We start from the raw sequence: 23272 nt of genomic DNA on the forward strand, positions 1-23272 counted from the left end.
GTAAGGAACTCAGATTAGTTTGCAATGTTCATATGGGAATATCTTCTCCAAACTTCATGAGCAAAGTTCTAGGTACTTTGAAAGATATCAGGAAGCTTCTTGGAGAAATGCATTGTGATTTTTACTCAGGCCAAGAATAGTGTTTGTCTTCTATCACTGCCTGCAAGCAGTCAAGTGCTATTTATTATTTGCTATTGATTAGGTAAATGTTTGCATCTGGAAGTTCACAAGGTTGATGTCAACCCAGCTGGCAGTTCCTGTTTACTCACAAAAAAGGCTGTAAGGTCAAACCTTTGAAAACATAGTACAGAAAATATCTCCAGGTCTCTCCGAAACAAGACCCTGCTTTGCTTGGAAATGTGCAAATATGAAAAAGCCAGTCTCTCTCTGTCTTACTCTCTTTCTCTGTGTGTGTTTTAAAATGTTGTTCTCCAAGGCTGTAGCAGATCATTTCCATGCACTATTGATTTATAATTTGTATCCTGAGCCAGACTGATTTGCATGACCACCATCAGCAAGTAGTTGCATTTAAATGTGCCTATTACTTTAGTACACATGCTACTAAATATCATTACCATAACAATACATTAGCCCTAAATGTATATTTGTAGGTGCCTGATTAATACACCAATTTACAAAACAGTTGAAAAATAAAAAAATCATTCTGTTTAATAACTTAAATGAATAAACTATATTCTCAGCACGAGATATGAATTAGGATTTGCATTATGATGTTTTCTGAAGATTGTTTTGGGCCAGTGTTTTAGACAGGGCAAAGTGATTGCAGGTAAAGATATTAAGGTGATGTTAATGATTTTAAAAACAATACTTAGACAACCGTATGCATCACTGTCATATTTAAAAAGCTGAAACCAGTGTTTTGAGTGGGGGGGGGGGAGGGTGGGTTGTTTATAATAGTAATGTAAAATGTGGCCCTAGCTGTCCTCTTTTTAATTTCTGTCATGTCACTATCACTGAAATGTCACTTTTGGAATCAATGTGTCTGTTTTGGTGCTGCATCAAAGCTGTACAGGTGACAAAGTACCTAGAAATGGATTCCTTGACCTCCAGTACCACGAGTAATCTGTATTGTGTATCGAATGGTAAGAAATGGATAGAATGTGAGATAAATTGTTGTCTGCATGGACTATTTAGCTTTACTGAGAAAATGAAATCTGCAGCACAATTAGTTCATGTGGGGATCACAAGGAAGAGCCTGTTAGCTTTGACCCTTCCTTTATCCTCTGTGGGTTTTTGGCTGGATGTCTGCACTAGGGATATTTTAGTAGACTAATGTACTTCTCATGCAGTTTAGAGCTTTGATTGCCTAGGGTTCTGAATTGTGCAGACAGCCTACACAACTGAGCAGGTTACCCACACCAGGCATTTGCCTTCAGAGAGAGTAACAACGGAGGAGGCAGAGCTGGGACATTCATTTCCACTCTGCCTCATGTATTTCTAAGCTCCAAAGAGAGGAGAATGACCAGATATGTCTTTTGTGAACCCAGTTTACAAGGAGGGGAAGAATCTCAAGCCCTATTCAGGAGCTACTTACCACATGTTCTTGCCAAGGGAGCAGAGGTAACCTGCAATTACTCAGCTGTTCATAACAACATTTTTACCACCATACGTTACTGGCTCTTTAGAAAGCCTAATATATAAAGTATCCTAAAAAGACATAAATCAAAGAAAATGCTGCATCTCAATAAGTGGTACGAAACACAGTTTTTGTGTTTTCTTCCACAAAAGATTCCAATATTTCCCACATTTCAATTTTCCTCATTTCAGTTTTCCCATTCTTACTGGTTTTCCATTACTACTGTATCTCCACCCAAAACTCAAACTCCTGGTTAGTGGAATGTTGTACCAGCTTTCCAGGCCCTTTATGTCCTTTCTTTTCATCAAAAGCTGAAGTATGACACTGTAATCTGGTGTCTGTGAATCAAAAGAAACGTTTTCAAAAGATTCATTCATTCATTTCATTCCAATTTGTTTTCTGGATTTACACTTGCAGTACACATACTTTTTTTAAAAAAATAATGTGAATTTTATTTTTCATTTCCTTATGAAGGTGCTCAGAGTGACTAATGGAATAGAAAAATCAGTGTTAACATATTAATAATCTAACTCATAAAAGATAAAAAGGAGGAATATTACTAAAATACAAAGATAGGAATTAACTAATATCAACTAAATATTAAATCAAAAAATTTAAAATAAGAGACAGCCAATTTCAACAATTGATTGAAGTTGAAATCTCATCGTAAACATTATTGAGTTATTAATTCAGGACTAGATCCTGCATTACAAGACATAGCTACCATGCTGGAGCTCTGTTGTCTTCACTACATCTCCCAGTTTAACCTCAGCAAACACATCTTAGGGATGAAGCAGAACAGCCACCAGGAGTGGCTGGAGGCTGTTCTGGCCACAATTGCGCTGGGAACATGGCGACTGCATGGCCCGCTTCCAAAGCAGGCTGTCACCAGGAGCTGGCTTTAACCAGTTCCTTTTTGTGGAAGCTTCAGGCCATCTTTGGCAGCCTCTGAGCAGCTTCCAGCCATTTTTTTTTTGGGGGGGGGATGCATTATGTAAACACCATGCCTGCAGAAACCACTTCTTTGGCCCATGCATTTTGGGCCATAGATGCACAAACAGCCCAACCATCTGAAGGAGTTCCAAGGTGATGGAGAGTGAGATGCCAAAAGATGACATTCCATCCACCTCTCACCAGGGGAGGCTCAGTTTGGAGTCCTGTTTTAACTTTTTGGAACACACCTTATTGGTGATAGGAAGTTGAATGCATTGTTACTCAGCAACCTGTTCTCCAGCAATTCAGAACTCCATCAGTTGGTATGGCTGCCTGGCTCCCAAGGTCAGTTTGGGAGGACATTTGCAGTTAATTGCAATGGTGCTACAAACACAATTGTGAATTGCAGTATTTATAATGTAATAAGAATAGTGTAAGTCAGTGTAAATACTGAACAGGATGCCAGCCTAAAATAATAATGAATTAAACGATAAGCCATGCTGAAGAGCTAGCAAATTTTATATTTCCCAGCTGGTTCTTTATCCAAAGCCTCTTACATGATTTCAGAACTGCTTCTTGCATTTTGTTAGTCTTTCAGGGCTGGATAATTACATGCTAGCTAAGATTATGTCCCTCAGTGCTATTACACTAACCACCACCACCACCCCAAAAACCTCTCACCTCATAAGGAATGCAGGCCTCTTAACATGACTCTTTTCATGTTATTAGAAAGTGGGAGAGATCAATGGGGATGCATCCAGCTGTTCTCCTGTAGCTGGACACACTGTGACAGGCATCTGCAGAATCCTCCAGGGGTCCTCAGGAGTTCCCTGCTCATGACATCCTTGCAGCATGCTAAACTACAGGAAAATACATGGATGTATCCCAGCTGAACCCCAAATGTTCTTACAACACATAAATGATTGTGTTGGTTGGGATGTATTGGTAAGTGAGTGGGTTTGGGGGAGGCATTTTGGTATTTGGCTAGTTGAAACAAATTCTATCCCCACACATGGGCAAAAAAATAAGAGAGTCGCAATGACATCGAATCTTCTCAGGTTGTGAGGATAAAATAGAGAAGAAGTGAACCATGTATGCCACCTTGAGTTCACTGGAGGAAACATGGAGTATACATATAAATAATAAAGAAGAAAATAAGGTGTTTTGTTGTTGTTGTTGTTAAGCCAAAGAAGGTTCCACAAACACATAAAGCAATGTTAATTGCAACTACAATTTGTTCCTAGGTATTAAAAATACTATAGGCCTGTTTTTCATATGAGATGCCTAATGATGGAAATGTATCTTTAGCTTTGTTCATGATTAAACTGTGATAGTTTAGCTAATTCTAAGATCCTGAGATTTCAAACCAACAAGTAGTAAGGCCAGTTTGGAAGAGGGAGAGATGGTCCTCCTCTGTTCTATACTGGAAAACATGTAGGGGTTCCTCATTTGTCCCCAGGGATTAGAATTTGAAGTTCTCAGTTTTGGGACTTCTGCTGAGATCCAAGTAGGAATCAGTAAACTAAAGAAACTTGAGAGATTAAAGAAACTGAATTATAAGACAAGGGGAAAAGAGGAAAAACAAGGGAAGAGTTTTGGGTGATGTGGGTTACGAAGTGGGATTGTCAATAATTCATGTACCTTTTCCCCCTTTTATCTACCATTTCATAATAGGGACAAGGACATGGGTGGTAACATCACACCACATTTTTCTGCTTCTCTTCTGTTAAAACTTTTTTAGTATAGCCATTTAGTATCATAAATGCAAGTGGCAATTTAACATAAATTTAATAGTTAGTTTCTTTCTTCTAGTGTAAATGCAATTAAAATAGTAGTGTGGAGGGTTCTTTCTTCTTCTTTAAAGTTTATTAATAACTAACGAAATACATTAACCCTTGCCTCCTACTTTCCTATCTCTGCTACAGTAACTAAAAAAAGCATGGGAGGAAATGTAGAAAAGCTCTCAATAAATAATGCATAGCACTAAATACTGGAACAGAATTATAAGCTTGTTAAAAGACAAAGATTGTCAAGCTGCAACAGAACACTGGTTTAGAAGAAGATGGTCTAGGTTCTTGGGGCAGGGAGTTTCCCAAGAAAGGTCTGCATATGCCAACTATACTCCAGAAAGTCTTTGTACACAAAGACTTAGAAGATTTCTTTTAGAACCAAAGACTTGCCAGGACACCTGTTACTGAGTTCAAAGTAAGGGCTAAGCTTGTTTAATTGTAGTGGAAGGTACTGTAATTGTTATGCTGGATGTTGTGCAAATAATAATAATAATAATAATAATAATTTTTATTTATATTTCCCGCCTCTCGCTGCGGATCAAGGCGGGATTACAACAATAGAAACAATATTACAAGATAAAAAAACTACAATTTCATATATAATACACTCAATAAAACAGTAAAACCACTATCAGTACAATACTTAGACTAAATCATCATTTAAAATACATATCTTTACAAACAGAAGTGGGGTATTTCTTTCTAACTCTCTTATAGCAGATTGGATGGATAGGCCTGATGGAACAGATGCCATCTTAAAGGCATCTAAGGTGGTAATGTGACGGATCTCCTCCGGCAAGTTATTCCATAATTTAGGAGCTATGGCAGTAAATGTCCTGTGGGAAGTTGTTCTTAACCTGGTGTTTACATGATTTAATAAGTTCTTCCCGGTTGTTCTGAGAGTGCGAGGCGGATTGTGTAGGGAGAGGTGTTCCCTCAAGTAACTTGGGCCCAAGCCATGTAGGGCTTTAAAGGTAATAACCAACACTTTGTACTGCACCCGGAAGCTAATCAGTAGCCAGTGAAGAGATTTTAATACTAGTGTTCTGTGGTCTGATTTAGATGTTCCAGTGACCAATCAGGCTGCCACATTTTGCACCATTTTAAACTTCCGAACTTGGTATATAGGTAGCCCCATGTAGCGTGCATTACAGAAATTTAAATGAAAGATTACTAGTGTATGTACCACTGCTTCAAGGTCCTTTTGGTCCAGGTAGGGACGAAATTGGCGTATCAACCAAAGTTGGTATCATGCACTCCTGGCCATCATATCCACATGGGATGATAACTGTAAAGATGGGTCCTGGAATACTCCCAAACTGCAAACTTTGTTTTTTAAGGGAAGTGTGACCCCGTCCAGGACTAGTTGACAAAATTCCATCCCTGGACTTGGGGTACCTATTGCAAGTACAGCGCGCCTGCGCCATACGCGGCCTTGAGCATACGCGCTCAAGCCGCGGGGCGTGCGCAGGGCGGAAGGGGCGGCACGTCCCATTCAATTGAATGGGCGCGTGTGCCCGTTGCGCCCCGCGCACTCCCGCGCCACTGCGTCACCGCGCATGAGCCCCATTGTTTCCAATGGGGCTCGAGCATAGGCGGAATTCGCCTTACGCGGCGGGATCCGGAACGGATCCCCCGCATAAGGCAAGGACAGACTGTACCTCCATTTTCTCTGGATTCAACCTGAGTTTGTTTTCCCTCATCCAGTCCATTACTGACCCAAGGCAGGCATCCAGAGGAGAGATGCCATCCTTAGTCACTGCAACAGTTGGAGACATAGAGAAATAGATTTGGGTGTCATCAGCGTACTGATAACTCCGTGCCCCATGTCTCCGAATGATCTCTCCCAGCGACTTCATGTAAATGTTAAACAGCATGGGGGATAGAATGGCACCTTGAGGGACGCCTGATGTCAGCTCTCTCCTAGAAGAGCAACTGACCCCCAGCCTCACCATCTGAAATCTGCCCAAGAGGTAGGAGTGGAGCCACTGGAGCGCAGTGCCCCCAATACCTAACTCCCTCAGGTGTTCCAGAAGGATACCATGGTCTATGGTATCGAAGTTCACTGAGATGTCCAAGAGCACCAACAGGGTCACACTTCTCTCTCCATTGTGCAAACATAAAAGCATGAAAACTGCTTCCACTATGACATATTGAATGCTGTCACTAGATAGGTTCCAAAAATGCTGAATACATTTCCTCACAGGGTGATGGGGGGCTTGAGGGTCTTTAAACAGAGATTGCATGACAGCGGATTTTGACTAGATGACTCTTGTGATCCCTTCCAGCTCTATGAGTCTATGAAACCACTTGCATAGCTGAAATTGTGCAAGCATAGTTTAACTACTTAAATACTCATTGCAGCATCTTAATTAAAAGCAAACTTGGGAACAAAAGGTGGGGAGGGAGATTTTAACCTTGTTTTAAATTTTAAAAAATGCTTTAAGTGACCTCATGGTAATGTGGTAGGGCTATTCTCTTTATCAGAGGGGAATAACAAACTGTGAGTCTCTGCTTTTCAGCCATTTCAGTTTCTTTTTTTAAAAAAAGAACTAGATTTAAATCAATGGGAAAATAAAATGGAAGCACACATCCGTACATTGGCCTGAAATATGCTTCCTGATGTGAGATGCTTACATCAAGTGTTCATTCATTGGGACACTGAAAATGAGATAGAATAGTCAATGCAAATGCACCTTTGTCTAAAAGGGATTGTGTATCATGGATTGCTGATAAAATAAAAAGAAGTAAACCTAACCTATTTTCTAAAGTTGTGGGGAATGAAATCTATTAGATAATATATATTGCTTTTCTCTCCTTCCCTTCATCCATCTCTCTCTCTCTCTTCCCTTTTGTTTGACCCAGAGATTGCACACCTCCACGATAAGAATGGCATTACTTATTTTTATATTGTTCAGAAATAGATTTTGGTCCTTTCATAAGGCCCACTTTAGATGAAAAGAACCTGGAGGAATGTCATTTCATGCTGAAGTACTGACTTAGTACTGGAGATTATCTGCCTGTGTTTGCTGCTCTGTAGCAATAAAGCACACTGCCCTGAACTCTGAATGCTCATTTGTCAGTAGGTTTTACTTTCATTCTACCTAGATAGACAGCTTCAGCTTTTTTTAAAAAAAAAAAAAAACTTGGAGCACCATCTTCTAAGATAAGTTATTAGATCTTCAGCACCTGTATGTGCTGTTGCAACAGATGCGCACAGCTCTCAAAAGTACAGAACAACAGCTGGGATGTAATGGTAGAAATGTTTATCACAGCTCCTCACAAGCAGTTGGTGATTTTGAATTACATGAATGTAGTGTCCACTGCATGAGACAAACTTAACAGGAGTTTCTGGAGGGCAACCACAGTGAAGGGGAAGGGAGACACTGATATCTTTCCTTATTAATCAGAGAGGATAGGGGCATTTCCCTTGCCAGTTGGGCAGGGCAGAGTGTTGGACATGGATAGGCAAGGATCCTCAAAAGAGTGGACCTGGACCTTTGATAGGTACACATAAGGTTTGTGGACCAGTGGTCCATCAGGGGCATCACCAGGGGTATATAGAGGGAGTGCAGACTGTACCAGATGACACACTTAAGGTGGGATGACACCACTGCTCCCAAATATCTGCCATTTAGCAAAAACAAGCTGTGGCATTCACCTGCATCCCTTTGAAATGGTGGAGCACATTCGAAGAGCAAGTGTGAGTAAGACAAGGCTTAGGAGGAGGAGAAAGAAGAGATTTCAGGATGTTTTTAAATTATTATTATTAAAAAAATTAAAAACATCACATCTTACCAAATTTTCACTTTAAGCACATGAAACTATGCAATGTAAACACATTTACACTGTGCATATGATATTGTAATTTAAAGGTATAATTTTAATTTTGTTAGTTATTTAGGTCACAATTGATACCATTGCATTCAGTGATAATTGGAAATTACAATTTATGAGTACCATTAGTACAAAAAACATTACCAAGGTTTCTGTATGGTGTGGTCTGGGAGGAGGTCAATGGGGGTGTGTGTCACAGAGTGACACCAACCCTAGTGACACCACTGACTCCACCCCAGTACTCTTTGCAAAAGAATAAATGGGCACAAATCTGGCATTAAAAACAACAGTTGTGAATTGATTCAACTTAATACCAAATAATGGATAGAAACAGGCTGATTCAGACTCATTTGTACAAGCACCAGTTTGGATTATATTAGCCCAGTTTGGTTCCAGAGCAGAACACCACAGTCTTGATCCATTTATTAATGCAAGAAACATTGTGCTACCAGCTAAATAACGTTTGCTAGTGCCCACTGTTAAGGTAACAATTTATGTTTGTTCTGATGTGTGTCAGAGTGCCTTCTAATCTCTGATCACAGTTGCGCACAAATTCACCCACCCACCCCATGTGTGTACAGTACATTGAACTATTAACTCAACCCTCAGCTCTAGATGTATGGGATGAAGCGGGCTTCAGGCCACAACAGCTAAATTAAATTTGCTGGTCTTCCAAGATGTTTCATGTTGTTGTTTATTAACACAACAAACTAAAATGTTTAGTTTCTTCCAACGAGAAATTCACAAATGTGTTCGTCATACAAAAATCATAAATAAAGTAAAGTAATTAAAAGCCGATAAACTAAAGTCACAAGATGTTTGAAGATGTGATATTTTGGTTCACCAGTGAAGATCCTTTTCACTTTCATTTTTCACAAAGTTCCTTCACTGTTCCTAGACGAAAATACTCTATTTAAAGGCTGGTCTCTTTATAAGCATTGTCTCCTGTTATGCCTAAGAGAAATGGGAAAAAACTTTATGGTGAGGTAGGGGAAGAAATCCTTTCTGACTCCTTTAAATCGCTGCTGAAATGTCAGATTAAAATTTATTGTATGGCAGATTTCCCCCTCTTTTTATAAAGTATTTCCAGTTCTTTAAAAACAAGCATCAGTTCTCAGGTAGATTTCACTAGATGCTCATTTCTTGCAGTGTGTGTGTGTGTGTCCGTGTCAGCGTCAAAGTATTACAAGATATATGATATTCTCCAAAGGGAAGCATTTCCCGTTAAGTCCAAGGGATAAAAATACTTCAAGTGTTTTAAAGTTCCATTTAGAAGGCATTCACCTGAACCATTGTTATCACTGATCCTGACATTCAAACTGAGCAGCAGAGATAGCTGATCCATACCTGTTTCATCTATCTTTCAGGATTTGGAGGTACTTACTGTGAAATTGATAATGATGAATGCTCCTCCATCCCCTGCAAGAATCAAGGCCGTTGTGTGGATGGGGTTAACAGTTACAGGTAAGGGAAATCACCCCAGAAAATCATAGATTGGATTTGGGAACTATTTCTGACAAAGACAATGGATTAGAGCCAACATGGTTTGAGGGGATTTGTGTGGATGATGTTGCTACTTAAGAGCTCCTTGATTTCCCAGTGTTTGGCTTTGATCAGTATGAATAGGGGTTAATCTACACTGCAGAAATAATGCAGGTTGGCACTGCTTTAATTGCCATAGAATTCTGGAATTTGTAGTTTTGTGAGCTATTTAGCCTTCTGTATTGGAGAGCTCTGGTTTCACAACAAACTACAAATCCCAGGATTCCATAGCCTGAAGCCATGAGAGTTAAAGCGGTGTCAAACTGCATTTTTTCTGCAGTGAAGATTAAACCTGCATATTCTATCACAAGTTCTTGTCAAGTTGTCTAAATTATATTTATAATTTTTTAATGATGCTGCAAACAACAACAACAACAAAAATGAACAAAAATGACCCTTTGGTTTCCTTTTGTTTTTCTTGGTATTATTCTGTTCACTCAGTGTCATCTTTCTCTCCAGGTGTGTCTGCAGAGAGGGCTTTTCTGGGACATTGTGTGAAGTGGAGATTAATGAATGTGCATCAAATCCCTGTGCAAACAGCGGAACCTGCATAGATCTTATAAACAGGTTTGTGAGCAAAATCAAGGGTTTTTCTTCTTTAGTAAAAAAAAAAAGTCACTTATACAGTACATGTAGATTGGATGAGAGAGATAAAGGCACACTAGGCTGAGATCTTTTACTTCAGACGGTGCAACAAAAGGGATTGAAAGTATGACTTAGGAACTTTGGGTCTCCAGATGATTTGGCCTACAACTTTCAATAACAGTCCTGACTCTGGCCCAAGATATGTGGAGGGCCAAAGGATTGTAGCTTTTAAATGGGGTGATAGTGGAATTGACCATGTACAGAGGCAGTATACTCAATGCAAGATATTGGAAACAGTAGCCAAATAGAGGGCCTTTTCTTTAATGACACTCTGGTAATGGAATTTTTTCCCCTGGGGGCTTGGTTGGCACCAGCGTTGGAATTATTTTGACACCAAATTAAAACTTGGCTTTTTATTATAGCCTTCAGATCATACTGGTTTTATCCAGGTTGCACATAGCAATAGCATTTACCTTTTTATACCACTTCATAGTGAACCCAGCACTCTTTAAGTTGTTTACAGTATGTAAGGCAATTGTCCCCAACAAGCTGGGTATTCATTTTACCAACCTATGAAAGTATGGAAGGCTGAGTCAACCTTGGAGCCCTGGGATCAAACTAACAACCTTGTCACTGCAGTACTGGCATTTAACCACTGTGCCACCAGGGCTCCCTTTTGTTGTTGTGTGCCTTCAGGTCATTTCTGACTTACGATGACCCTAAGTTGAACCTATCATGGGATTTTCTTGGCACATTTCTTCAGAGGGGGTTTGCCACTGCCATCCTCTGTGACTGAGAGAGTGTGAGTTGCCCAGTGTCACCAAAGAGTTTACATGTCTGAGCCAGGATTTGAACCCTGGTCTCCAGAGTCATAGTTCAGTGCTCTTTGAATGAAAGTTATTGTAAGCTGCCTTGAGATCTTTGGATAAATGGCATAATATAAATACTTTAATCAATAAATAATAAATACATGGCTCTGTTTGACTTATTATACCTGAACAGGCATAGAACTATGCATATTATCCCCATCTCAGAAACCTGAGTCTGTTCCTAATGTTGCTGATCTGAATAGCAACATATGAAGGAGGGTTTTATTCATGCTACCAAGCACTGGTAGAACTGTTCACATGACTGGAGACCTAGCTTTTTATTTCCTTCGTTATCTTTGACAAATCCTGTCATAAATATTTTTGTGGATAACAGATAAATTGTATAGTGTGCAGACGGGCTGAACTTTCTGTCACCTTTACCCCAGCCAAATGCAATCCATCAGCCATAAATACTGATCTTCCTGGCTCTTGACAACCCTCATGATTTTCTAGTCTGAAACAAAGATTTCAAGAAGAATGAGTGTATCAACATGCTGAAGCCATCCATAACTGAGTTTTGAGGATGAAGCTCAGGGCCCAAACATATCCTACCACTCCTCAGTTATGGATGGCCTCCTCATGTTATTAGATTAATTTTTGTTAGAATTAATTTTCCAAGCTTCTTGGTATTTTTCAAGCTACTTAGTGAGTCACCATGTAATGGCTGTCTTCTGGGCACTTGTGTGTGACATGGTGGGAAACATGTTGTGGAAGGCATTCAGTGCAATCCTATTTTGAAATCCCATTGACTCTATAAGTAAATGTCTTTATTACTGCCTTGTTTGGCAGTGAACTGGTTCAGAAAAGGTTTAAATTTCTGTGTCGGAACATAATGCAAAAGATTATACCCAGTTGATTCTCCTCTACTTATAGAAACAGCTCTGATCCAACAGCAGCTTCCCTACGTGAAAAGGGAGGAAGAAGATCCCCCTGCTCCAATATTGATTTCCCTTTGCAGCCAACTGTACCTTGTCACCCTAAAAACTAACCCAGGAGGTTGGAGAACCTTTTGGTCTCCCCCCTCCCGCCTCCCCCCAATGGATGGTACTCATTCCATCTAGATTCATTGAACAATTATAATTCCTATGAATGTTATTGGGATTTGCTGGGCAAGAGAGAGGCTTGTCTACTCAAAAAAAAAAAAATATTTTAAAAACAAATTGCAGAAGGGAAAGAAATTCATTCCAATTATTTTGACTGGGATGTTTTCAGCCTGACACCTGGGTGCAATGGATAGCTTCATGATCTAGCAGGAAAAAAATGTATTACTCGTTGCTATCCTCTGAAACGTTCCTATATCTTTTCATAATAGGTTCCTTTGCAACTGCTCACCTGGATACTATGGTTCTCTTTGTGAGCTGGATGTAAATGAGTGTGAAACTGTTCCTTGCTTGCATGGTGGAAGCTGCTTCAATCACCCTGGGGGCTACCAGTGTGTCTGCGCTCCTGGCTTTACAGGTATAGTACATTTGCAAAATGTTGTAGAAGCCAACCAAGCCACGTTAGAAAATCTTGAGATTTGGGGCATATACCAGGGTTGCTCCCACATCGAGGATGAGCAGAAGAGGTCATTGGCTTATTGAAATACAAATCAATGTTTACCTCAGTGATTCTTGGATCTGCATCTTGTTAAGCACCTCTGGACCTTATTTACGTCATTTCTGATTTATTGGTTCTTTACCAATCCAGATACTTACCTGAATTACATTAAAAGAAAGGTTACACAGTGCAGAGCAAAAATCAATATTTTGTGAATTGAGCCAAGAAAAATAATTATTAGTATAGCCCCTGAGTATGTTTTGCAAATACATATATCACACCCCTTTTTCAATTGTGTCAATTTTTATCACAGTTTGGATTTTAGTGCATCATCATAAATCTGGGGAGATGAAAAATAAATTAACCAAAATATGGTATAAAAACCCTCTTTTACATTTGAATTTCTAATTATTGAATGTTCAGCTTCTTTAATTCCCACTGCTGAAAATTTTGCAGAGATAAAGATCCTTAAAGTTGAACAGAAGCTGTAGTGTTTTATTTACTTGAGGAGAGTTGCATTGAAATAAGTAAATCTTCCTGGTTATAAAGCTGGTGTCTATGTTATAGAGTTGATATATAATAGATCATTTATACATAAGTACTAGAAATGATTATATAAATAGTGAAGTTCATTGGTAGATAATATTAGAAGGATAATGTAATTCAGTGCTGGAGTGCTTTTGATCTTCTAGGATCTTCTAGCTCCAACCCAAATAGCCAGTGGTAAAAGGTGGTAGAGGGAGCCAGTGTGGCACAGTGGTTTGAGCACTGGAGTATGATTTTGCAGAACAGGGTTCAAATCGCTGCTCAGCTATGGGAACCCAGTAGGTGACCTTGAGTAAGCCACACTCTCTGAGCCTCAGAAGAAGCCAAAGGCAAAGCCCCTGCAAACACATCTTGCCAAGAAAACCCTGTTATATAGTCACCATAAGCCAGAAATGACTTGAAAGTACACAACAAAACAAGGGATTGAGCGGAACCAAAGTTACCCTAATCCTAGTGTAATGGCTAAGACTGAGCTGTGAATCCGAAAGTTTTCAAGTTGAATCTCATCACTGACATCAACTCTCTGTGGACCCTCAGCCAAACCACCAAAGCAGCGGTTCTCAACCTGTGGGTCGTGACCCCTTTGGGGGTCAAACTACTCTTTCACAGGGGTCACCTAAGACCATCAGAAAACACATATTTCTGATGGTCTTAGGAACTGAGACACTGGGTTGGAGGTCACCACAACATGAGGAACTGTATTAAAGGGTCACAGCATTGGGAACATTGAGAACAACTGCACTAAAGGAGCTTCTGTGCATTGCCTGGATCTGTGTACCAATGTGGTTGTGCCCATGTTCAGGACATGAGGATCACTTTTAATACCTCTTAAGTAAAGAAAAAAAATAATGCTTAGAAAAATTAGGTTTTTGTGCCATAGCTCTCAGAATCCCACAACCTGAAATAGCCAATGGTTATGTTCGGATCCAATGGTCATAGGTATTAGTGAACACTCTTGGGGAAAAAGCTGACCAAGTAACGATCATTCCCAGTAGCAAAAAAGAAGCCTTCCCAGCATTCTTTCCCCATGGGGAGGGGGCTGCCATTTTAGCATCAGTGGAGCACAAGGCAGTGCTGTTTATTGCTCAGTGCTGTGGGGAGGGTGGATTGTGAGGGAAATGGTGATGGCCTGTGGAGAAGGGTGACAGCAGACAGAAGGAGGATGTAAAACTAGACCACATAGAGATTCTAATCACCTGGTTTCAGGTCATGACTGAGACCATGGTTTACATGGCTATACCTAGATGCGGAGTGAGAGGGCATTCTAATTCTGTTAGATTTAGGAGCCCTGGTGGTGCAGTGGTTAAATGTCTGTATTACAGCCACTCACTCACAAACCACAAGACTGTGAATTCAATCCCAGCCAGGGGCTCAGAAGCGACTCAGCCTGGCACCTTTCTCATGTCGCTAAAATGAGTACCTGGATTGTTGGGGGCAATTAACTTACACATTATAAACTGCTTAGGGAGTGCTTAAGTGCACTGATAAGCGGTATAAAAATGTACTTGCTATTGCTATTAAATGAGCACAGATTACTATGACAGGTGACTTACATGATCATTTATAGCCCATCAGCCTTGTATTGCCTACCCAGTGCCTGAGGGGGGAAAACATCATTGATTTTGCAGTGTACAAAAGGCTAAAATCAATTGCTAGTTCAAACTAGTAGACCAATTGAATCAATTTTTGAATGGTAGGTCGACACTGAAGTAAATCTCATTGATTGAGTTTAATCTAATTGGAACTAGCAACTGGATTTTTCTGAAAGGGTCTATCTGCATTTTAGAGTGTCTCTTATATAGGGAGGAGCTTCATTTAGATCAGTAGACTCATCTGTGCATCTTCTGTGAGCATGTGTCCCCAAGATTAGTCATCTGGCAGTTGCATAGCTTTCTGTGAGTTTGCTTTGTATTCATATTGAATCAGCTAAACATATCCCTTTGATAAGATTTCTACTGGTCTCCTTTTTGATTGCCAATGTGAGCATTAATTTCTAACAGAAATTGGTGTTGTTATTGAGTTTTAGTTTATATTGCTTGTGACATATTATGTAAATGAACTTTATAACCCTAATACAAAATGTTTTCATTTGCCAGTCTGAAGGAAAATGGTATTTCACAAAACATGTAAACTATGAGCATAGGGAAACACAATTCCCATCATACAGTACGCTGACACTCAGCATTGGAAACAATTTATTGACAGCTTGAAAATGTGAGAAACATGTATTTTTAGAAATGCACTATAGAGCTATGATGATGCATGACTACTTTCTATGTTTTATTGGTTTTATGTCACCTAATTCATAAGAAACTAAAACATATTGTTTGTGAGAGTGCCAACTTTCTCCATTTCAGATAATGAAAAAGACAGTTTAAAAAGTCAATATGTCAGCAGTTTAAAGGCACTGGATTTATGAGGATATAAGCAATCAATATATTTAGCTGATTAAAAGGCAAATACATTTTCAACTGCCTCTTCCCACTTTAATATACATGTATATATCTAGTATTTGTATCTATGCGTATTTTTCACTGTGGAGATCTGAGATACATGCATTTCCTCAGCAACGTTATGTTCAGCCAAGTTGTGACAACCTGTAGACAATCCAGGACACTGCCTTTTATCCATATGTGTATGTTTCAATTATCACATGTTTTGTTTCTTTCCTTATTTGTTTGTTTCCAGGATGCAATCTTTATACTATAGCTCACAAAACTAAAGCAGCATAAAACACTTTCACACATTATAAGAATTATAAAAATGTGAAATATTTGCAGTTAAAATCCTAGCATACCACACTTTAACAGAATACAGACAGAGCTACACATACTAGGTTATCTTTAAAATCCAGTACAGGTGGGGCCATATGTACTACCCCAGAGGGAGAAAAGCATAATAGGCATGGGGCTACTGTCTCCACCAGCCTGGTAGATTTTATGAGCAGGACAGAGAACTGAAGATCAAAGCTGTTGGGGGAAGTGGAGGCATTTCACTAAATCTCTTCAGAAGGACTTTAAATCCCTACTGGTTTACTGGAGATTGGTTCCACTATTCACACCAGTAGAAACACAGATTTATTCCATGTTTTCCTATTCCTGTCCCCTGCTGATGCAGTAGCACCAGGAACAACTCTGTGACCAGCCAGGCCAGCATTTGGCATCTTTTGAAATGCCTTCAAGCTAGTGTGACAGATGTCCATCAGTGGAATAAATTAAAATGATCAAAAATATTTAAGGGGGAAAAATAACAAAATGGTCTTGGGAGCATAGAATGTAAAAAAAAAATTAAATCACATTTTTTTCTCATATATATATATACACACACACACACACACACACACACACACACAAAATTTTACCCTGATCTAGGGTACATTTATGCTGTAGAAATAGTGCAGTTTGATACCACCGATTAGATTCTTGTTCAATTAGAATGAAATTAGCTACTGATTTCAGTTGTCTTCAATAAGAAAAGCACATATCCGTAAGAGTATTTAAATATACAAAGGAAAGGGCCTTATTGTTTACTATCCACACCCATAGCTAGGACAGACAGCTATGATTGTTAAGTCAAGTGTGCTTTCATTACTTACCAAGACAAATCAAATATACTGAAAGTAATTAAGCCTCTAACTTAAATCTACAAACACTAAGAAAGTTTGGAGAATGGAGATTAATCCCACAGTGCATAGTCACTGTGGGGAGTCATTCCTGTTGTGAAGAAGTTTCTTCCTGGTTCACTTAGGTACTAAAAGTATAATCCTTATCTACATATTTCCATATTTTTGGAGCTCAACAGAGAACTAGTGTCTTTAAGTGTGTATTGCTGAGCTTATTTTTCCTTATCAGTGTCATTGTAATAATTTCACAGTGGTTATATGCTAATGCTTTTTCTTCAGCTTATTATAGGCCATTTTACTCCAGGAGGGGAAAGTGTTCAGTAAAAGACAAAACCAACAACAAATATTAGAAGTAGTTTGGGGCAAAATTTATATATAGTGAATGGTTTATCAAGGAATATGATAAATTGTGCAATTAATATACAGTGGGTCCTTCTCTTACGCAGAGGATCCATTCTGGACACACACAGACACACACACACACACACCTGCGTAAGGGTAGATAACAACAACATTAATACAAGCGTAATAGAATTCAGTATAATACTATCATTATAAAAAATAAAGGTAAAGGTTTCCCCTTTGAAGTGATTGTCTAGTTGTGTCTGACTGTAGGGGGCAGTGCTCATCTTGATTACTAAGCCAAGGGAGCCAACATTGTCAAAGGCGACACCATGGTCATATAGCTAACATGACTAAACGCCAAAGTGCATGAAATGCTATTACCTTCCCACCAAACTGGGTATCTTGGTATTATTGGATTTCAACATGTTCCATTTGCTATTTTCCTTTCCTTCTATTATATAGGTTCCCCACATTTTTTTTCTTTCTGCACTGAACAAACTTAATATTTCTGTCCTAGTTTTCCAATTTCTTTGCACAGTCTAACTAATGAGCAAAATGTTTCCCTTTCCTCATAGACTAAAATAGGTCTTTGTGTATTTCCCCCCAATATTGAATATATTAGCTGCCCATGTGCTAAAATATGGCATTGTCTGGTCCATAGTTTATTTCTTGGAAATCACTTGTAAGCCTCAGAAATGTGCAAATATCTGAGACAGGATGCACATTTCCTCATGACAAGTGTTGGGAGGTGCAAAAATACTTCTCTCATCTTTCATTGAGACTAAGGATGCCAATGGAATTTCTTTCCATCAATACTAACCTGCCAAGTAATAAAATACAATATATGAAATGTATAGAGTTCTCCTCGAATGCAGCAATGTTTCATTTAGCCTAGGATTCTGCCTCTCATCCTGGACAACCAGATGACTCTGAGAAGCCCTTAAACTTGATATGCAAGTTGTAGTTGTGCCCAAATTTCAACCTTCTTTGTCGTCAGAATTTAATATTCAGTGTTCAGTATTCATAGGTATGAATTTACACGACGTAAGGACAACAGTGGAGAACAGAGAGTCTTGAAGATGTCTTATTCACAGGGTCACCATGAGTCAGGATTGATACAAAGGCAATTAACAACAAATTGTAGATTCCCATTAAGGTTCTGTAGGGTGGAATAAGTTATCAGGCAACTACAGAGGCATAAATGTCTAGTTAATAATATGCCATTTTATTATATTCTATATTCAAGTAGAAGGAAATTTGTGCAGAAGCAGAAACACACAATTTTTCAAAGCATTGGAACAGCATTGTTCATTTAATGGAAATGGCATAGAATTTCACTGGATATGCAGTACAACACATTTTGAAAAAATAAATTACACACAAATAATATGCTCACTCTAAAAGACAAATGGCAAAAATGGGTGTGTTGGCACAGTACCGTATAACTCCCATAACCACGGGGGATACATTCCCAGACTTACCATGGAAATGTGAAACCATGAACAACAATAATAAATAATATTGAAATGAATGTCTTCCAGAGGAAGTTGACAATAGAGTCACACTGGAGGACCTAGAGATTCCTAGAAATAATACCAATTCAACTCAGTGGTCAATATCTGCAGGACGTGTAGTGTAGAATCATGCTGGAGGACCTACAAAATGCCTGGAGAGAACATATTTCTTTGAAGTGATTATGAATGTATCTTGGAGAATAGGATTAGAGTGGCTAAACAAGAAAACTATAACAAAATCAGATCAGTGCTGCTATTTCACAGGAATCAGATGATTTCTGACAACCTAGAAATAATGAAAATTTCACAGGTTTTAAGTATGTATGCATATGTGTGTGTTCAAAATGAATGCTGTTTTCTTCAGAAGAGCATTTTGTGCTCTGGTTACGTCTCTATAGGCCACTTGGCAAAAGGGATCGTATGATGTTCCGCTATTAAGAAAATAGACTGTTAGGTCTGTTTCTGCAAGGTGTTATTCTAGAATGATATTATCTTAAATATTAATCATATCTACAAATTTTAGTAATGTATAGCTTAGAATGGACATGGTATGGAGTACAGAGCCTAGAGCATTAGCTTTGAAAATTAATTTGAAAATGTTAACCATTAGAAAATGGAAAATTAATTCACTGCCATAAACACTAATAATTAAAATCATTCATTTGGTTGATTTATGTTAATGAGTTCACTGACAAAAACATTGGCTTGGGGGCCAGACCATGGGATTGACACAGAATGATATGGAGGTTGTCACCTTGGGGAACACATTTTGTTATTGGTACCTTCAGAAGGGCTCTTTTCTCCTCTTATAGTTATCTGCCCCCAACCTAGATTTCCTCCAACATGGACAACAAAGATTATAATGTGATTCATGTCCAACACTTCTGATAACTGTCAGGTTGAGAAAGGCTGCCCTAAAGAATAGGATGTCATCTTACAACCCTTTCACTTCAGTTTGTTCCTCATCTATATCTCTTTTTTCTGGCAGTGGGGCTGTAGGCCCAACCCCCCTCCCCCAGCCTGGCATCATCATTTTCAAATGATGCAGGCTAACTGCCCCACACAAGAAACAGGTAAAACCAGACACCAAAATTACCAGCTATTTGTAGTGGTTTCCCCAAAACTGCTGCTACAGTTGATAGTACAGATGGTTGTGTACCCCCTTACCTGCCGCCACTGCCACCATTCTCCTTGTAGCCCCCAGTCATGGCCTGTGATGTTGGAAGGGGACTCCTGGCCATGCAGGGTGAAGCCAGGCACCCCATTTCCACCCTTATGGGCAACAGCAGGAGACTTCATGGAGACCGGTGACAGTGACTGGTGAAGCAGAGGCAACAGTACCAGCAACATCAAGGCATGGTGGTGTTGGCATACCAGACCAGGTAGGTTCCAGGGGCAAGAATGGGCCAGATCAATGGGTAGAATATGGCAGGGTTGGACACTGTATCCTGCCCATGTATTTGAGCCCTCAACCCACCCACCCCCACCCCCATCAATAAGTATACTGCATTCATTCTTCAAACGTCTTGTTAAAGGTTAATAAGGAGTGTCTTATTTCAGTTACAAGGTGCCAGTCCACCACAGGTACAGCAATAAGTGTATAGGCACAAAGATTAGTCAGTGAATCAAGCGTGGAGAATTCTTTTTCTGAAATTTTGAGAGTCTTTGTGCATGTATAGAACATTTTCCTGCACAACTGAATCAGTGCATTCTTTCTGCCTCCCCACTCCCAAGAATCAGTAAAGCACATGTTTTGCACATAGGAGCCAGGGGTCCCAAATTCAATCCATGGTGTCACTAGTTTAAAAGATCATCTAGAGAACATAATTATTCTCTGTATAACAATACATCTTACCTTAGCACTTATTTGTTTAAATCTCTTTTGTTTAAATTTCATCCAATCCTGGTGTTTCTTCTCTTGAAGCAGCAGACAATCCTATTTTTCTGACTATGATGGAAGGACTGGCACACATTCTAATGAATTCTAATAACCTAGTTCACTAAAACATATTTTTAACTTCAGTAGTAATTGTGGGATCCAGAAAGTTTGATGAACTCACTTGACAAGTTTAGCAAATCCATAACTCAATGAGTTTGATCAATGAGTTAATTCTAGGCTGTGGCTGGGTCTGTTAAAAGGATCATATCATGATCTACTACTAAGAAACTAAACCCTTAAGTTTGTTTCCACAAGATGTTATTCTAGAATTATGACATTCTCTTAGATTGTAATCATACCTGCAGAGTAATATTTTCTCTTCTATAGATCACAGTAATTTCTGTTCCCTCTTGTGGATCACATTTGATTCCATTTTGTCTTTGTCACTAAATAAGAGACTAAATTTCAGCTTCTTTCCCCAGTTTCATCTGTCCATATGTTGTGGATGATAGGTTCAGCCAGGAATTCCCTCATGAAATCCCTAGCTTGACAGAGTGAAGTAGGCAAGAGGACCCAGAATATCGCTGAGAATTCAGAGTTTATTAAGCTGGCAGACCCCAGTGGAATTCCTATTCCAAAAGCCAAATTGGGCCCCAAAACAGAAGAAAATGGTTACCTTTATAGGAGTTCAAACAAAGAGACCCTCTAATACATCTCATTGGTCACAGGAAATGTAAACATATAGAACGTTCTTACAATCAGAGCAAAATTATGTGAATACATTAAAATATAATTAAGACACATTTGGTTGCATTCCTTTCTCTTAGCACCTATGTGTTACTTTGCCCCCCCTCTCTCTACCAGAGATGGTACCCTCTGATTTATTATGACTTTTTAGAGGAGTACCAGGTGCCATATGAAGCCTTGAAGAACAAGGGGTCATTCCGTTCTGTAGACATTCCTGCATTCCTGCATCCTTGCTGGGGCACTAGTCTACATTCCTTTCTCTGTATGCAGTCAGAACAAATGCCTTTGCTGATAGCTTCTAATATGGCTTTGCTTTCTTTATTTCACTATAGATTTCTAAGCTACACATTGATTATTGAAATTACCCTACACCTTGATTATTGAAATTACCCATGTTACATAAACTACTCTCTTGGCTCATTACACAACATGATCTCTGGATTTTTAGAAAACTTGGATGACTCCCTTCAGCATATGTCTAATGGGTTTAGGTTCTCTCTAAATCAAGTTTCTGTAGAATAACAAAAATATCACAGATAATGTCATAAGGTACTTTGATGTGCTCTTGATCCATGTATTTAGATTTATGTTTGTTTACCTTTTTTAATAAAGTTTAATGTGTTCATTGAACACTGTATAGATTAGACAGAGAAAAACATCTAGGGCAATAATGTCCCCTTTTGTTTCTGTGATTTTGTTCATTACATTGTCAAACCACTATATAGTAAAACTTATATGGCCATATCTACTTAAATACACCAGACATATGTGTACTGAAAGAGAACAATTTTAGGACTGTAGATGGAAATTTCTGCATTTTTCAGTCAATATTTTACTATTTACTTAAAAATATTTACTATTTGTCAAAGATAAATTTCTTTCTGAGGCTATGTATTCTGTATGTATTCAGTCAAGGAAACCACAGCTCTGAGTTTGCAGGATCTAAGTAGGGCTGTTGATGACAGGATGCCTTGCAGGTGTCTAATTCATAGGGCAATCATAAATTGAAGCTGACTTGATGGCAGTTGACAACAAACAAATTCTGTGATAGCAGTGAGTGAAATTTACTGAATAGCAGTAAGAATGTGTGCACAGATTGTTCAATACTAAATAATAATAATAATAATAATAATAATAATTAATAATAATAATAATAGCTTTATTTTTAGCCCGCCTTTCCTGGGATCAAGGCGGGTCACAACAGCCAAAAACACAATACAATCAATATACAACAAAATTAAAATACAGAAAATACAAAATCTTACAACAGTTAAAATATAACTAAAAAGTTTCCCAACTAGCACAAAATTGCAAAAACAATGAGGAGAGAGAAGGGGGCAACATGGAATGTTAGGAGTAAGCCTGCTGGAACAGAAAAGTTTTAAGCCCCTTTTTGAAGTGGTCCAGGGAGGTGGCCGAGCGGAGCTCGTCCAGAAGTGAGTTCCAGAGGATGGGGCCCGAGATAGAAAAGGCCCTCTGAGTGGTGGTAGAATATCTTGCCTCTGGGACACGTAACAATTGCTTCCCAGCAGATCTGAGTGTGCGGGGCGGAATGTATGGGGAGAGGTGGTCCTCCAAGTACCCTGGGCCCAAGCCATATAGGGCTTTATAGGTAATAACCAACACCTTGTATTGTGCCTGGAAGCGAATAGGCAGCCAATGGAGATCTTTCAGAATTGGTGTTATGTGACTGGTCCTGGAAGAGCCAGTGACCAGTCTCGCTGCCATGTTTTGAACCAACTGAAGCTTCTGAGTATGGTACAAGGGTTGCTCCATGTAGAGCGCATTACAGAAATCCAAACGAGAGGTTACCAGAGCATGTACTACCGTTTCAAGGTCCCCCCGGCCCAGGTAGGGTCGCAGCTGGCGTATCAGCCAAAGCTGGTAACAAGTGCTCCTGACCGTCGCATCCACCTGAGATATAAGA

The 23272-nt window shown here is 39.2% G+C and overlaps 1 protein-coding gene across 1 annotated transcript in view; it reads left to right on the top strand.

The window, feature by feature from the left end:
• EYS (EGF-like photoreceptor maintenance factor) overlaps nucleotides 1-23272 on the top strand; it is a 670725-nt gene that overhangs the window by 94631 nt on the left and 552822 nt on the right. The window contains exons 4-6 of the mRNA XM_089530993.1: nucleotides 9525-9621; nucleotides 10159-10266; nucleotides 12466-12611. Coding sequence (XP_089387119.1) covers nucleotides 9525-9621; nucleotides 10159-10266; nucleotides 12466-12611 — 351 coding nt within the window. The remainder of the gene's footprint in view (nucleotides 1-9524; nucleotides 9622-10158; nucleotides 10267-12465; nucleotides 12612-23272) is intronic.

This window comes from Sceloporus occidentalis, unplaced genomic scaffold, assembly GCF_023333645.1.
Source record: "Sceloporus occidentalis isolate IW3139 unplaced genomic scaffold, rSceOcc1.0.p SCAF_6, whole genome shotgun sequence".
NCBI classification, from domain to species: Eukaryota; Metazoa; Chordata; class Lepidosauria; order Squamata; family Phrynosomatidae; genus Sceloporus; species Sceloporus occidentalis.